The following is a 16462-nucleotide window of genomic DNA, read 5'->3' on the forward strand; positions in this document are numbered from 1 at the left end:
AGAGTGGCTGTGCCTTGAAATTATTTTATTCAGTTTCACAATCATTTTGCAGAGCTAAATTCAGTTGCGTTAACATTAACCCCTTATGAACGAATCGTACAACAAAAAGAAAACCATTTTTTAACGGTTTTGGAGGAATTTTCTTTTCGGTCTAATAGGTTGTAGCAGATTGTGAACGGAAAATTAGACCTTCCTTGACTTTTTCTCTTTAATTCTTCACGACGTTTCGAGGATGGATGTCCTCTTCATCAGGTCTACAAAGCATTTTTAACAATTTTAAGAATTTTTTTTTGATAATTTTGTTACATTTCATTTTTCTCATTCTTACTTCGAATATGGAGGAAAAATCACGTACAGGTGGGAAATTCTGCTGCTGCAATGCACTTGAACTTATTTTACAAATCTTCACTCTGAAGTTCACCATCTTATCAAACTAAATTATCAAAAACAAAAAATTATCATTAGACAAAAATTACCACAAAATTCTTAAAATTGTTAAAAATGATTTTGTAGACCTGATGAAGAGGACATCCATCCTCGAAACGTCACCGATGTCCTACTCGTCTTCTTAGTGTTATAGCTCAAATTCCTTTAGAAATATGCAAAAAAAAATCTTATAACACCGCTCCCTGTGGGCTTTAATTGTTATGCGAATTTTTTACATATTTTTAGTTGAAGCTGCGTCTTACAACAAATTTCAGTTAAATTACATTACGGTAAAGCCCTTTTCCCTTTAGAAATATGCGAAAGGTCTTCTATTTGGGTCTAAATTTGGCGCTATAAAATGAAAGTTCTATATTGGAGAATAAGAATCAGACTTTATAAAGACTGCTATCAAGATTTAACCCTTCCAGATCTATCTCAGAATTCAGGAGATAATAATAATACTTCAAAATTTATTAAAATTATACTTTTATTGAAAATATTCTTCAAAAATGGTTTAGTGGAGATTATTCAATTACTGGATGTGTGTTTTTAAACGGGTGTTGGCCAAAAATCCCGAAAGGGTAAAAATTCCGAAAACCAAAATTCTGAAAGTCCAAAACCAGATTAAAAAGTCGAGATTTCGAATAGCTAAAATCCAGAATGGATCCAAATCCCGAAAAGTCAAAATTCCGAAAAAGCCAAAATCCCAAATGGTTAAAATCATGAAAAGGACAAAATTATATAGAGGATAATCTATGGAATAATTTTCCAAAAAACAGAAAATGTCAAGAATTGTGGTTTCGGGCTATTCAGGATTTGGGCCCTGTTGGATCTTTTGGGATTTTGGGGTTAGACATTTTATCCTTTTCAGGATTTTGGCTTTTCAAAATTTTGGATTTTCGGGATATTAGATTATTTGGGATATTGGCTATTCGGGATTTTGGCTTTCGGGATTTTGACTGGGTTCTGTTTCTGAAAAAGTTATTAACTATTTTTTTTTAAACTGGCCTACAATAAACCGAAAACGAACAAAATTTTATTAATTTTCAAAGAAACAAATTTTCAAGAATTACACCATTTTAAAATTGTAAACGACCTCGGCAATAATTTTTTCGAAAAAATCGCCGATATTTCTTTCTAAACCAGAAATATAAGTTTACGGTAAGCTAAATCCATAACACGAAAATTTCCGAATTATCTCAATTGCTGCTTTTAGAAAACAATTTTTTATCTATTATTTAATGAGAAATGTAATTTTAAAGTTATTTTTCAAGATCATTTTTTGGAAAGAAACGTCTCTGCGATGGTTTAGAAAAGGTAGATAAGGCAAACTGTACGCAGTTTAGAAATTGTGGCTTTTAGTATAAATTTCTTCTACTAATTTGACATTGACTAGTAAATTTTTGATAAGAGAATTTCTGGAGATAGATCTCTTTGGTAAAGTAATTCATTATTTGTAGAAAACATATTGAGCGAAATTGAAATTTTCTGTAAGAAAATAGGACTCAAAATGCTACTAATTTAATACTTTGAACTCTAAAAGACGTCAATTAAGCTATTTTATGATAAAAAAATTATGGTGCTATTCCAATAAAAAATGAACATGATTATTTTAGCACTTTACTGTTCCTAAGTGCTTCTGCATTATCGACTTTTTTCTGTTGATTCCTGTCTAGCCAATTTTCCCCAGTTTTCACCATGTTGCAAAACCACTAAAAAGTCGCGACAGAAATCAATACAAAGAAAAGTCGATAATGTAGAAGCTCATGAGAACAGTAAAGTGCTAATAAAAAAACATGTTCATTTTTCATTGGAATAGCATAATTAAATCTTTACTTTTTTGCTCTTGGAAGATTAATTTTGAAGTTTTTAGATTGCTACATTTTGTCCTACGCTCCCTTGTTAGTTGGCTATTTTAGCAGTCCGTACGAAACCAGTATTAACGGTGAAATATTTATATCCACCAGGAATTTTTCAAACTACTTCCTTGTGAATATAAATTGATGAGAAAAAAAATAAACATTTATAGAAGTACATTGTGTCTCTGTATGACGCAATTAAAAAGCAGCAAAAAATGTTAATTAACAAAAAATTTTGATAACTAGGTTGTTTATTTGAATAAATAAATACATATATATGACAATTCAAAAAATGATAATTGCGATTTTCGGAAGTGGTTGTTGAAAGTACTAGGTAGAGACAAGGAGGAACTGCCAATATTTAGTGTTATTCGCGGACTAGGGGAGGGTGGAGCAGTTTGACGCAGAAGAACATTTTTTGAGGACTCATTTACAGTGCTGTCTCTCTATATGCAATATGCACACTCTCTATATGCACAGCTTTTATGTCGGTTGCATTCAAAATCAATTTGTTTACATTTTGACAAAGTAATAAAGAAAATTATTTTCTTGGTAACTAATTTTTCTTGTTTTTAATTTTCTCAATTTTATTTTTCCTGTCTCATATTATATTTAAAATAACACGGGAAATTCTAGAAGAATAAAAAATGATAATTTATTAAAAGAAAGAAAAAAACCGTTGGGAATTTCAAAAAAAGTTGTGCATATTCAGAGAGAGAACTGTCAAAAAAAGTACCCAAACTGTGCATATAGAGAGGCAGCACTGTACTAATCGAATATGAATCATATTCGAAGTAACTATGCTTTGTTAGCTTCTCTTGAGTATTGACTATTTGAAAATATAAAAAACAGCTTCTAATAATTATTTTTCATTTAAAAAATGTTTATTTTTGAAATGCTTGCGTAAAACTACCCCATCCTCCACTAAATTAACTTTTACGTTCAAAGATTTCAAGTTTAAATTTTTTATGAGTTAGAGAGAGCCAGTAAGGTGGTATTTAAATCAGTTTAGATCGTTTATAGGTCGGTGAAAAAAACAATCTGCAAAAGAACGTTGCCATCGTTCTGCTGTAGAATTTGTAACATGCTTTTTTTTAGCATTTTACTCTTTACTGTTCTCAAGTGCTTCTGCATTATCGACTTTTTTCTGTTGATTCATGTCTCGACTATTTTCCTCAATCCTTGCCGTGGTTTAAAAATCATTATAGAAAGTCGCAACAGGAACCAACACAAAGAAGAGTCGATAATGTAGAAGCACTTGAAAACAGTCACAAACTAAAAAGAAACATGTTTTCATTGAAATAGCACCATAACTCAACATTCAATTTTACTTTCTATTACCCTTTTTGTACCTCCAGGAAAATCATATCTTAAAGGCATTTATTGTTAAAAGTTAATAAAAAAAAATTGTGTAGATTTTCTTGAGTGGAAAAAAATTCAAGAACATCGTAAAAGTCGTCCTTCTTTTAAAAGCTCAACGGGAGGGCTTTATAGTAACGTGAAAATTAAACATTATGACACTCTTTAAATTGAAATATATATCGCAATATAGTCACACTTATGTTAAGTCCTTTTTTTGTAATTTCACATAACATGAGATAAAAGGGCACTTTGGAGTACACATAATTCATGTATTTCCTGTCTTTTAACGCCCATGTTCTGCAGGCATCGTCGCATAGTAGTTATAAATCCAGTCCATTGCCAAAATTAAATCCCCTGGAAGGAGAAGACACACGCCGAAATTCACCAGCGTTAAATGCCAGCGGCGCCAATCAATCAGTTAGCATTAAACAAGAATTACCTGATATGGGCCATCATCCTGGTTTACCACCAGAATTACTTCCGGTGAGTTATTCCCTTTTACCTCAAAAATCATATATATGGCTAGTCAACCAACATCATAACACCCGTATACCAAGTACTGCCCCTCCCTCCCCCCACTGCCGCTTTGTCTTGGACATTGCACAATTAACACTCTTGTGTATGCTGTTGATCTTGATAATGTAATGTTGAGGCGAGAACAGGGATCAATTCCTTTTGATGGATGCAAGAGTTGTCTTCTTTGACTTTGTTTTTTATTTTTGTACATAAATCATCTTATTTTATTATTGATTTATCTTAAGGTTTTTTCTTTGGACCGGTTCGGTGGTTCAATATTTATTTTATCTTATTTATTTTTTTCATGTTTTTAGTAAGAAAAAAATTGATTTCATCTCTACCACAAAACGTTATTTGACAGTCTAATGCTCTAACACAACATTTTCTTTTTTTTTCTCTTGTATATTTTCTGTAAGGAGCAATATATAGAGTGAGATATTTATATTGAAGGGTGTCTCAGGAAATTTTCTTCTTGTAAACAAAGAGAAAGGTTAAAGTGTGAGAGAGAGAGAGAGAAAGAGAAAATATGCGGAAATGCAATGAAAATGAAGAAGAAGGGACTTCACCACCACTTGTTTTGCTGTGACTCCCAATGGAGTCGTCCAGCAACAGAGAATATGCCAAAAATACACACAACACAGTTTTTCCACGTCAATTTTCTGTGGCGAAAGCAGAAAAATAAATGAGAAGGATGAAGGATTTAGTTATTTTTTTTTATCTTCGTACTTGCTATAGAGAAAATCTTTGCTAGATAAATACTTGCAAATTTCTTGACAGCTGCAAGGATTAAATCTGATAAAGAAATTTCTTTGACTAAAATATTGAGAAAAAGAAATGATAAATAAATAAATAAAATCAATTAAAATTAAAATTGATTTTGTGTGTGAAACATCGACCGTGAAAAAGAAAAAATCTAAGTAGAAGCAATTTGAAAGATGAAAATTAAGTGATTTCTTTTCTTGGAGAGATGAGATTTTGGCCTCTCAGCAATTTAAGTCCTTCCCTTCTTGATTTATTTTAACAGAAAACTGTGGGGTGGCTCACTAGGCAGGGTACTATTCCACAACACACACAACACCAACCTCATTTACCTCCACTTATTGGTTTTCCACACCAACAACAGCAGCCACAGCATTCCCAAAGGGAGTCACCCGTGCAGACGAAGAGCCCTTGGCCACCGACTTCTGACCCATCCACTGTCAGTAGTACCCTACAGATGTATCTGCTGACCCAACAGGGTTGCAGCTCAGTGCAGGATAGTACAAGTCTACGGCAAATTGTGGCTCGATATCCGGACAACACTGACCGCCATGATACGGTCACACGCTCCTCGAGTCCTCAACAGCGTCCGGCTCAGGGTGGGACTACAGTTACAAGTCGCAAGGGTGGTAGATTCAGACCTAATTGGCTGGATCAGTTCAGTTGGCTGCAATTTGACGAGCAGAATAACATTATGTTCTGTACGTATTGTCGAAAGTGGTGCAACGATATCCCTGACATACGGACATCCTTCGTGGAGGGTAACTCCAACTTCCGCCTCGAGATTGTCAACCATCACGATAAATGCAAGGCACACAGAATGTGTAGGGAACGTGAAGCACAAGAACGCAACAATGGACGCGATGATGATGGTGGAGCCTTTGGCAAAACCTGATCAATTCCCTTTCACGCGTGAACTTCCTTCTTCTTCATTGCATTGTTAAATAACAGAAAATTTCCAAAAAAAAAACTCTGAATTTCAAATAATAATAAAAAAATGAACTTTGAAGTGCTAGAGGTGCTTACTTATTACACTAACGGCGTTATCACATTTGCACATTAAAATTTTAATGTTATTCACATTAATTGTCACTTGTGGGCGTCCAAATATGTTATTTGTGTCTTTGAGCCACTTAATATTATATTTAGGGTTTTTCTATTTATTGATAAATAAGTGGACTTGGCCTGCAAAAATAAGTTTAAATTTACCTAAACCATAAATATTTTTCACATTAAAAAATTAATGAGAAAATCACATTAATTTTTCGCATTAATGCTATAAATCAATTTATATCAAATTTTGCGGGCCAAGTCTACCTTTTTATCAACAAATAGATCAAATTTTGAATATAAAATGATTCAAACACACAAATTACACATTTGGACTCTCACCAGCGACAATTAATGTGAATCATATTACAATTTTAATGTGCAAGTGTGATAACACAGTAATGACCTCTGCACATTGTAAGAAATTTTTTAAATAAATCACGTCAAAATACTTCAATTTGACGAAAATTTCTTACAATGCGTAGAGGCCACAAAGGGCAGATAATATGACTGGAAGTGGTGGAAAAATATTGAAAATTTTTCAAAAACAAAATTGTAGGAATTCCTAATGGCCTCTACACACTAGAGAAATTCATGTTCGCATTTGTCAGTTTCTCCTGTGCAGAAAAAAAAATTTCTTAAAATTGTTCGTAAATGTTTGTGAATACCTATTGGGGACTTACGAAATTCTTGTAAATCGTATAGAACCTACAAACAATTTCGTGAAAGTTTGTACTGTTTTCACAAACATTTTTCGTAAAATGATCATTTGACGAGCACTTTTTTTGTGCTTTTACAAACTTTTGTTCGTAAATGTTCGTAAACACACAAAAAAAATTCGTAACATTTTTATATTTGTTCGTAAAGTTTTGCCAGACAAACAAAAAGTTACGAACAAATGTTTGTAAAAGAACAAAAAATGCTCGTCAAGTGATTATGTTACAATGTTTGTGAAAAAGTACAAAACTTTACGAACTTTTTAGTAGCTTTCGAGTGGTAACTGACGTTATGTAGAATTTTAAAGATTCAGGGAGATCACCTCCTTCCGGGCGCGTCAGTGGCGTTTCTCTTTTCAGGGACACGAAAAACACACAGGATTCTTTGCCAAAGCTTTCGACGCTGCAGTGAGCCTTCCTGAGTGTGGTCAAACTGTGATATTGTCTGTGAAAATTGTCTTTAAAATATCTCCACTACTCCTAATGAGGGTACACAGGGAATTTTGGGATATCTCTGCAGAGATTCAGGGAATTTTGGGATATTTCTGCAGAGATATCCCAAAATTCCCTATGTACCCTCATTAGGAGTAGTGGAGATATTTTTAAGACTATTTTCAGAGACAATATCACAGTTTGACCACTGAGGAAGGCGCACTGCAGCGTCGAAAGCTTTGGCAAATAATCCTGTGTGTTTTTCGTGTCCCTGAAAAAAGAAACGCCACTGACGCGCCCGGAAGGAGGTGATCTCCCTGAATCTTTAAAATTTTTAGTAGCTTATACGATTTACGAGCATTTCCGAAATCTTCAGGGGTAATTAATAAACATTACGAACAATTTTACAAAATATTTTTTTCTGCGCACAAAAACGTAAGCAGTTCTTCGGCATGGACATAATTTTCTCTAGTGTGTAGAGGCTATAGGAAGTATCACAAGGAATGAGTGTATCCATTATTCCTCAAGACTACACATACTTTTCAAAACGTTTAACATTTTCGAATGTTTTGGATGGAATTCAGTGGAACTTTCGTATTACTCGAAGCTGGATAAAAAGAAAGAAATAATCCTTTGATTTTATTCTAATCATAAAATTGAGCTTCTTATGGCTTTTATTTCCTCTAGGGAAATTTATGTCCCTATTGAAGTAAATTCCCTACGTTTATCTAGGAGAAACTCTTCAATATGGACATAAATTTCTCTGGTGTGTAGAGGCCAATAGGAATGCCAAATATGGGCATAAATTTCTCAGAAGTGTAGAGGTCATTACTATCTAATGGCCCCATACACTCCCTATTCCTACACACTGAGAAGTCTGCTCATATTTAACGAAGAAATATTTCACAGTTCTAAGTTGCTTCATTATCCCAAATTACCTGTTAACTCAAATTAACAGAAGAATCACTTAAAAAATATAATTTTAACACTGTTTTTTAAATAACGGATATATTATCCCTTGTTTACGTTTTTTTTTTTTGACAACTTGTGAGATTCTGTCGAAGACTTGCCATTTTTAGCTGAGTATTTTTTGTCATAACGTTGAACAAAGTGAATTTATTTTATAAAGTAATGCTTACTCTAATTTTTTTAATATCTATTTTTATCAACATTTACCCATAAACTTCTACATCAAATCTATGGCCAAATTCGACTGACATCTTGATATATATTTTGTAATCTAAAAAGACTATATTTCAACATCTGAGTCCTTAAAAAACAAAAAAGTTCAAAGGAAAAAAATGAAATACTTTTTTTTCTTGAATTTCTGTCTATAAAGGCCTCTGCACATTGGGAGCAATTTTCTTCAAAAAATTGCGTTTTTGAAGGAAATTGCTTGCAGTGAAAAAACTTTTTTTTTTGACAAAATATTTGTGGGGAAATTCGAATTCAATAAATTAGTACTGAGTACCTTTTTTTAGCTTCAAGGGTTGAATAATCATTCGTAGTGAACCGTGAGAGGCAAATTGGCGCCGATTTGATATTAAAAATCGGCAGATTGGCGATTATTGCAAAATACCGGAAAATCTACGCGCGAATATAATACGAGTCACACATTTGTCTATTCCCCGATCTGTAATCTCTACAAAATTTAACTCACATTGACTCAATATTTATTTTGGAATAATTAGTCTGCTGATCTAAGATAATCAAAAATATAAGTCGTATAATATGTCTTGTTTAGAATCAAGAATTTAGTGGAGATTTATGTAAATTTCGTTTACCTGATCGTTCATTACTAAATGAGTCTTTAGAGACCAAACCAAAGGGTTTAAGTCTGCCAGTCAAACTCGCTGAAACTTCTGAAATTTGATATTGGAATTTCAAATTACGCGATTTTGAGATTTCCTGTCAAAAAATCACATAATTTTGCCACTCACGTTTCACTTAAAAATTTATTAAGACTTTATTCAATCCTTTTTCAAAGATATCGATTTGGAGCCTTTGGGGAATCCTTCGATATGCTTTATTTTTATTCCATTTGGTGGCTTCCTTAGAGCAAAGATTTAAGAAATCGCAAAAGCGTATTATTCAATCGACTAAGGATAAGTTTAAATTGATTTGAAATTGGGGAACATTTGGATAGATGTGACAAAATGGGTATTTATTTTAATGAGAGACTTCAAATGAGTAGATTTTTATAGAAACTGTGCTTGAGGGAATTTTATCAGCCCATTCTAAAACTTCATTAAATGTCAATTTCACAATAACTTCACAGGGAAATGTGATTTTCGGGCCATTTTGCGAAGATTATCCAAAATTCTGGAATAAATATTGACAGGCATGGAGTATTTTTTTGTTTCTCTAGTGTCGCAAACCAGTTTTCTATATTTTATTTTTTTTTTTAAATTATATTTCAAAATCATATTTTTGGCAAGAGAATTTTCTTCGCTGGTTTATGCTTTGGACACACTTACGGCTTAAGCCTAGAGCCGGCTTAATACAATTGTAATCAAAGTAATGATCAGATTACATTATGATCAGTTTCTGAATAATCTGTCTTTCGTCTTAAGCCATAAAACGTCATAGTTAGTAGAGAACTCATTGGAATTTAGTCAAATCATTATTTTGATTATAATTACATTAAGCCGACTCTCAGTTTAAGTCGGAAGTGATCTAAGGCATTAGAAAAGGCAGAAAAGACTAATTGGACATAAAGTGTTAGATTTGTCTTTAGCATATATCTAAATAGCCCTGTAGACATTTCGGAAAGTCTCACTAATGCATAGATTTTGGAAAATAAGTGAGTCAAAATAATATCTTTCGTAACGAAGAAGATTGACAATCTCAAAATCCCAAGACCAAATTATATTACAGAAGAAACTCTTACATAAATTTTGTAACATATTTTGGCAATTTCTTAAGTGATTTCTGAGTTATTTTAAATCGGTTAGGAATGTAATGCCCAACGCATAATAACTTTTATTTTGTAAACATATTTTCAAAATTCCCTATGAGAGATAGCGAGATAACTAGATCTCGGTTTCATTCACTCTTATTGAAATATTAAAAATGTGTTTACAAAACAAAAGTTATTGTGCGCTGGGCATAACAGAGCACAATAACTTTTATTACTAAATATGTTTTCAAAATTTCCCATGAGAATGAGCGAGATGACTAGATATAGATCTCACTCACTCTCATTGAAATGTTAAACAAAAGTTATTGTGCGTTGGGCATAATTCCCAACGCACAATAACTTTTGTTTTGTAAACATGTTTTTGACATTTCAGTGAGAGTCATTGAGATCTAGATCTAGTCATCTCGCTCACTCTCATAGGAAATATCGAAAACATATTTACAAATAGACGTTATTGTGCGCTGAGCATAATGCCCAACGCACAATAACTTTTGTTTTGTAAACATGTTTTTGACATTTCAGTGTGAGTGAGTGAAACCTAGATCTAGTCATCTCGCTCACTCTCATAGGAAATTTTGAAAACATGTTTACAAACAAAAGTTATTGTGCGTTGGGCATAAATCAGTAAAAAATATGCATGAGTTTTTGTTGCTGTATTATTAATACTTTTAATTAGTTTTATTTTTATTCTTACAGATTTTTAATATTGTTTATATTGAATATTAAAAAAAATAAACCAAAGACATATTTTAAACTTAAATATTGAATCACTTTTCTTAAGTCACAAAATTAATTTATTTCTTGCTGTTTAAGGTACTTTAAGCTTTTTCTGTAGTTCAGTTTTGGGGAATGCATTTTAAATAAAGTTTTAGACAATTGGATTTAAAAATTTTGAACTTCACTTTTGGTTAATGAAAAGGAAACATGACTGAAAATTTCAGCTAAAATATTTAATTGTAACATTCACATGTTAACTTTATTGATAATAAGATTTGAAAGTTTACTCCACTGATTTCTTTTCCTATCACCACGAAAAGCTTGACATGTCAGAAAGCACTACTCTATGCACTACAAATTTCCGACTGAAGTTTAATATTCCCAAGTTACCTCCGGAGATGAGCGTTTGAGGAGAAATCTTTAATTGATTCTGAAATGAAAGGAGTGTACACAGTAGTTATCTTGCAAATACTTGGGGATGGAATTTTTTCCCAGGGAAAAGCATAGATTTCTATATCCCAGGGTTTGCAGCAGAAACTGCTAAAAAAGATTTGAGTAAGAAATCTAAATGAAAAAGAAACTTTCAGGCGTGAAGAAGAGAAGTGAGTGAAAAGTTGTGATTGACGAAGTGATTTTTACGCAATTAGAAAGTTATCTGAATTATTTTTGTACTTTCTTATTGCAACAATATTTTTGCAGAAATTACAAGAATTGCAAAAGAATGGGAAATAGAAATACCCTACAAAAGTTTGAACTTTGATGTTATAAGAAATATATACATATTAAGGGGTATCTCAATTATTGTGAATGTCGATAGTAAGGCATCTGTATCGTTTGTACAAGAAATGTTTCAAAAGAGAATTGCAATGAAATTTCAATTCAATAGATTTGAGAATATGTATGTAAAAGAAAGTGTTTTCTTTGTTGTCCTCAAGCTTCCAAGGTTCTTAGGAGATATACCATGAGTTGTTTTTTTTCATGTTCTTAATCTACTCCTTGGCTGTTCTGCAAAGTTGTACAAAAAGAGTTTCAACAACATTTATAGGAATTTTCAGAGAAATCACATACCGCGAATATTCTGCATATTATTGTTGTAGCAAACTCAATAAGAAGTAGGGTCGAAGGTACACCAATTGGCAGTTTAAAAAATCATATACTGACCTATTGGCACTCTAATTTCTACCACTTGGGATAAGAACTTTGCACTCTTGTCCTTATAGGGAGGCATTGATGAATGGAAAAATGTCATACGGTTTATATTTTATTAAATACATTAAATAAATCTCAACATTTTGGTGAAATTGTCAATAAGTGTTCCATGCCGATCAAGTGTTTTTTCCATCTTAAAAGAAAAAACTAAACGGTTCCTGAATTTGAAACATGAAAGCTCAAGAAGTTGTTGAAAATTTTGCGCTTTTATAACCAGCGCACAATAACTTTTGTTTGTAAACATGTTTTGGAAATTTCCCATGAGAATGAGCGAGATGACAAGATCTTACTAAACAAAAGATATTTACTAAACAAAAGTTATTGTGCGTTGGACATTATTCGCTATTCCTCTGATGATTAGATGAATTGAGAGCTGATGATTCCGCTCTCGATTCTTTCATTACCCTAAAATTCCCACTTTCGACTCCCTGGGGACCACTTTTCTCGAAAAATCTTCGCGTTGCAGGCAATTTCGGAGGAATAATGGTACGCTGTTTGTCCGTTTGTTCGTCTGTTCGGCTGTAAATCCGGCCGTCACCACGCCTAGAGCCAAACGGTTAGAGATAGTGACTTTGGACCTTCAGGGGACCCCCCTATAAGTCGATCCTGTAGGGGAATTCTGTAACAATATGACAATGTCATATGACAAATTTTCGTAGTAAATTTGAGAACCTGACAACATTAAAGCCCAGTGAGTATCGAATGGCCATTGTAACGAGCTTTATTAAGCTCTGAGTAACTGATATGAATCTGATTTTCGATTAATTTTTCCGAATTTACTACATAAAAGTTTTTAAATTTGTCATATGACATTGTCATATCGTTATAGAATTCCTCTCCTGGTACCATGAATATGCCCCTCATTTTCCTCGTATCCCCTTCCATAACAAATCCATTTTCTGGGGGGGGGGGTATTGTTCGAAAAGACATCGTGCAATTTTGTTTTTCATTCTTGGACGTATTTAGGAGGTTACATTGGCGAACATTCGTCCAAATACGAAATACTATTGAATTATTCCTTATAATGATTTTTCAAGGTCAAGGGTTAAAAAGGTTCTAGAGAGCGTATTTCTCAACCGAATAGTAACACATTTGGGCTCGTTGGAAAGGTCTTGCAATTCTTGACAAGCCTAAACCATTTGCAATCCGATAATGAAACGGTTCATAACCGATAACTAATTTTTATTCAAAATTCAATTACGATATTTCGATGTTTTGATTGATTTATAAATTGATTCGAATCCATTGATAACCGGTCAACGGTAAATAATGCAAAAGTACTTCTGAGGTATAACATTTAAGTTATGAATTCGAGCACTTCGCAAAGCCTGAGTCGCCTTTTTACCTCATTTTACTTCTGTTAAATCAATTTCTTAATCAAATAGAGCATTTCGAGAATATGGTCCTCTTGTATACACGGAACTAGCCTTAAATACCATGACAAATCTTTGACTCTCGTTAAGAACTGGATTAAAAATTGAAAACTTGATTAATTTATGGATAAAACGTTGGATTTGGCCCACAAAAAAAAATTAAAAATTTAAATAGCTTATGATTTCTTTTTAAAACTGGAGTGAGATGGAGTATTTTGGAAACGTGTCTATTTTGGAATTTTTAGATATTCTCAGGTTTTCAGGTGGTCCAAGAGCAAAAATATTTTGAAGAAGTACAAGATTTTACATTCGAGAGTACTTCACCGTAGTTTTTTCTATTTGCCTTCTAAAACTGGTAGGAAATCTCAAAGTTCCGTATTTGACATGATTTCAAATTACCCCACCTTACTCTAATTTAGTTTTACCACTAAATCAACTTTCCTGAACCAAGTTAGGTTTTTTAATTTTTTTTATGATATTAGGGTAAAGCCTGTTTGTATTCGTAGAATGCTTATAAAAAATTTCTTAGAAATCCACGAGGCTTTTTAGCAGTAAGATCCATAAAATTTGTAGAAAACCTCGATGAAAATTTAATGTGATTCTTGTGCTATTTGGCTGTAGTGCCAAGAAGGGTATTGTATTCAATTCTTTAAGAATATTGATGCAATGCCGTCAAAATACCTTGATCTCTGGTCTTGTGCTCTATGACTCGTTTGTTGTCGAAGGAAATTGAAGGGAAGTTTAATGTTTGTCGGCCTTTTTGCAGCCCACTTCAATGTCCCTGCATCCTGAGGATATGACAAGTCTACTTCCGGCTCATGGACTACAAGTGGAGACCTCGGAAAATGACTCGCAGCATCCTCAAATGGACCACAGTGATAATATCGATGGTGAGTGTTGCTTAATTAGTCCTGTAGTTTCTTTCACTTTTCTCTATTCACTATTTATAAGACAAATACTTTTAAGGAGATGAGAAAAAGACTAACTATCCATATTGAAGTCCCCCTTTATCCACTCTGGTATTTTTTTTAAAGAAAAGAAGAGAAAAAAAAATATTCCAAGAGAAGTGTATTATTATTAAAAGAGCAAGAAAGAAAGCATAGAAATGGGAAATTTGCTTAATGTTCTTCCTAACTCGGAACTGACAATAAAATTTCCTGCTATTTTTTTTCCAACGTATGTAATTTATATATGTATATTTTAGAAAATATTTAATTTAGTTTTTAATAGTTCTTCGTAAGCTTATATGTTTTTACAGGTTTTGTTTATTTACTATATATATTTTTTGTATAATTTTAAAAGGATTTTATTTTATTTTATTATTTTCTTTTTACAATATTTACAACATTAAAAAAGTTGTGCTTTTTTTTAGTAATTTTTTTTGTTTAGATGTCTTGTCTTGAGTATAATACATTAACTTGACGTCGCAAAGACAGGCATATAAAATAAAATAAAAGTGAAGTATAATTGAAAAAATTAATTAAATCAATCAATACACTTGAGAAGAGTATTAATTAGCAAATTCGTGTGGGTGTTTTTGGATAGTTAATGTAATTTTGTACATTCTACCAACTGAAATGGTGATGAGGAAAAGATTATAAGAGAGTCAATTTATTTTGTTCTTATTTCATATTATTTAAGAAATAACTTGGCACGCAATCAATTGGCTCTCACTTATTTTTTTTTGGTTGTAATTTATTTAGGCAAAAAGTACTATGCTTAGGAAGGGTCCATGAGAAAAAAAAGATTATTTTGCTTCTCCTGTAGATTTATTGCAAATTATTAACTTTGTTTTATTTTCATCTTCTACTTTTTTTTGGCTCATTATAAATTAATATATTTGCCTTAGTGCTCTCTTACTGTGGCTTTATTTATCTTATTTACCTGGAAGGTGCATTGAGTTTATACTCTACACTTACATCACACATTTTGCACATTTATCATACTATCATCACAGGAAAATACTTATTCTTGGTGCCAAAAAAAAAACAACATGGCGAGAAATTTGGATTTTTCTCACTTTTTCACTTAATGTGTTCAAAGTAAAATGTTTTCGCCCAACCAAAAAAAAATCCAGAATTGTCGTCTTTCTGTATTATTTTATTTGCATGAAGCATGGACTCTTTTGTCATTTATTTTATACCAGAAAAATATTTATTATTCAACTACAAAAAAAAATAACTAAGAAGAACTAGGAAAAACAAAATCTTTTAAACTAAATTGTGTTTTTTCCCTTTACCAAACTCCATATAATAATTTCATTATTTATTCATCATTAAGAGAAGATGAATTAAAATAAATAAAAAGGAATTGTAGAAAAAATGCAATTGAAATTGAAAGTCCTACGTAAATGAATATATTTCCGACAGAGAGAGATTTCGTATTCTCACTTTCATAAACAAGCGCGAATAACAACAAAATTGTGGTGAAAGAAAAAGCATTTAAAATTTATTTTATTGTGATAAATTGAATGAATTTGGTGAAATGACAACTGACTGAAAGACAATGCCTCACCAATAATATTTTTCATTTTATTCTCATTGAAGCATTTCAATGCCCGTTTTATATAATCCAAAATTTATGAATGATTTTTGAGACAGGTGGCTAATAGTAGATTGCCTAAAATCTCATACTAGATTAGATACTTCTTCACACAAGACGAGAAAAAAAACAGTTTATCACTGAATGAGAAATTACATTTTTCGCAAAAATATTTCCCTTTGAGGAAGAATTTATTAAACGTACCACCAGTGTTTGTTCATTAGTAAATTTTAAACGATGAAACCTTTTAAATTAAACTTGCATTAAGTACTTAGTACAATGCAGAAGATATTTACAGCGGAAATTAACTAATTGTGATATTTACTAAAAATGCAACATGACTTTAATGGAAGCAAAATTTGTGAGCGAAAATTTAGATGCCACCAGCTAATTCGTCTTTCCTGGGGACTTATATAGTTAAAATAGAAATAATTTGAAAAATTGTAGAAGAAGTTGCTGAAACTGATATTAGGAACAATGAGATTATTTTCGTTCAATTGTATCATAAATATAATTTAATGTGCGCTTTTTCTTTGTATACATATCTTATGTTTTTGATGAAGAAGTTTTCGTTGAATATTT

The 16462-nt window shown here is 32.1% G+C and overlaps 1 protein-coding gene across 9 annotated transcripts in view; it reads left to right on the forward strand.

Annotated features, from left to right (window-relative positions):
* The window catches only part of LOC129799756 (sex determination protein fruitless), a 205680-nt gene that overhangs the window by 156621 nt on the left and 32597 nt on the right, over positions 1-16462 (forward strand). For 4 of the 9 annotated variants that reach the window (XM_055843954.1, XM_055843955.1, XM_055843953.1 and 1 more), the window contains 2 exons: positions 3951-4130; positions 5188-5935. In XM_055843954.1, the coding sequence (XP_055699929.1) occupies positions 3951-4130; positions 5188-5817 (810 nt within the window). In that variant the 3' untranslated portion in view covers positions 5818-5935. Of the gene's footprint in view, positions 1-3950; positions 4131-5187; positions 5936-14105; positions 14230-16462 lie in introns of those variants that run through there. The other 5 variants (XM_055843958.1, XM_055843957.1, XM_055843959.1 and 2 more) reach the window with 2 other exon arrangements.

The sequence above is a fragment of the Phlebotomus papatasi genome, chromosome 1, assembly GCF_024763615.1.
Source record: "Phlebotomus papatasi isolate M1 chromosome 1, Ppap_2.1, whole genome shotgun sequence".
Taxonomy (NCBI): Eukaryota; Metazoa; Arthropoda; class Insecta; order Diptera; family Psychodidae; genus Phlebotomus; species Phlebotomus papatasi.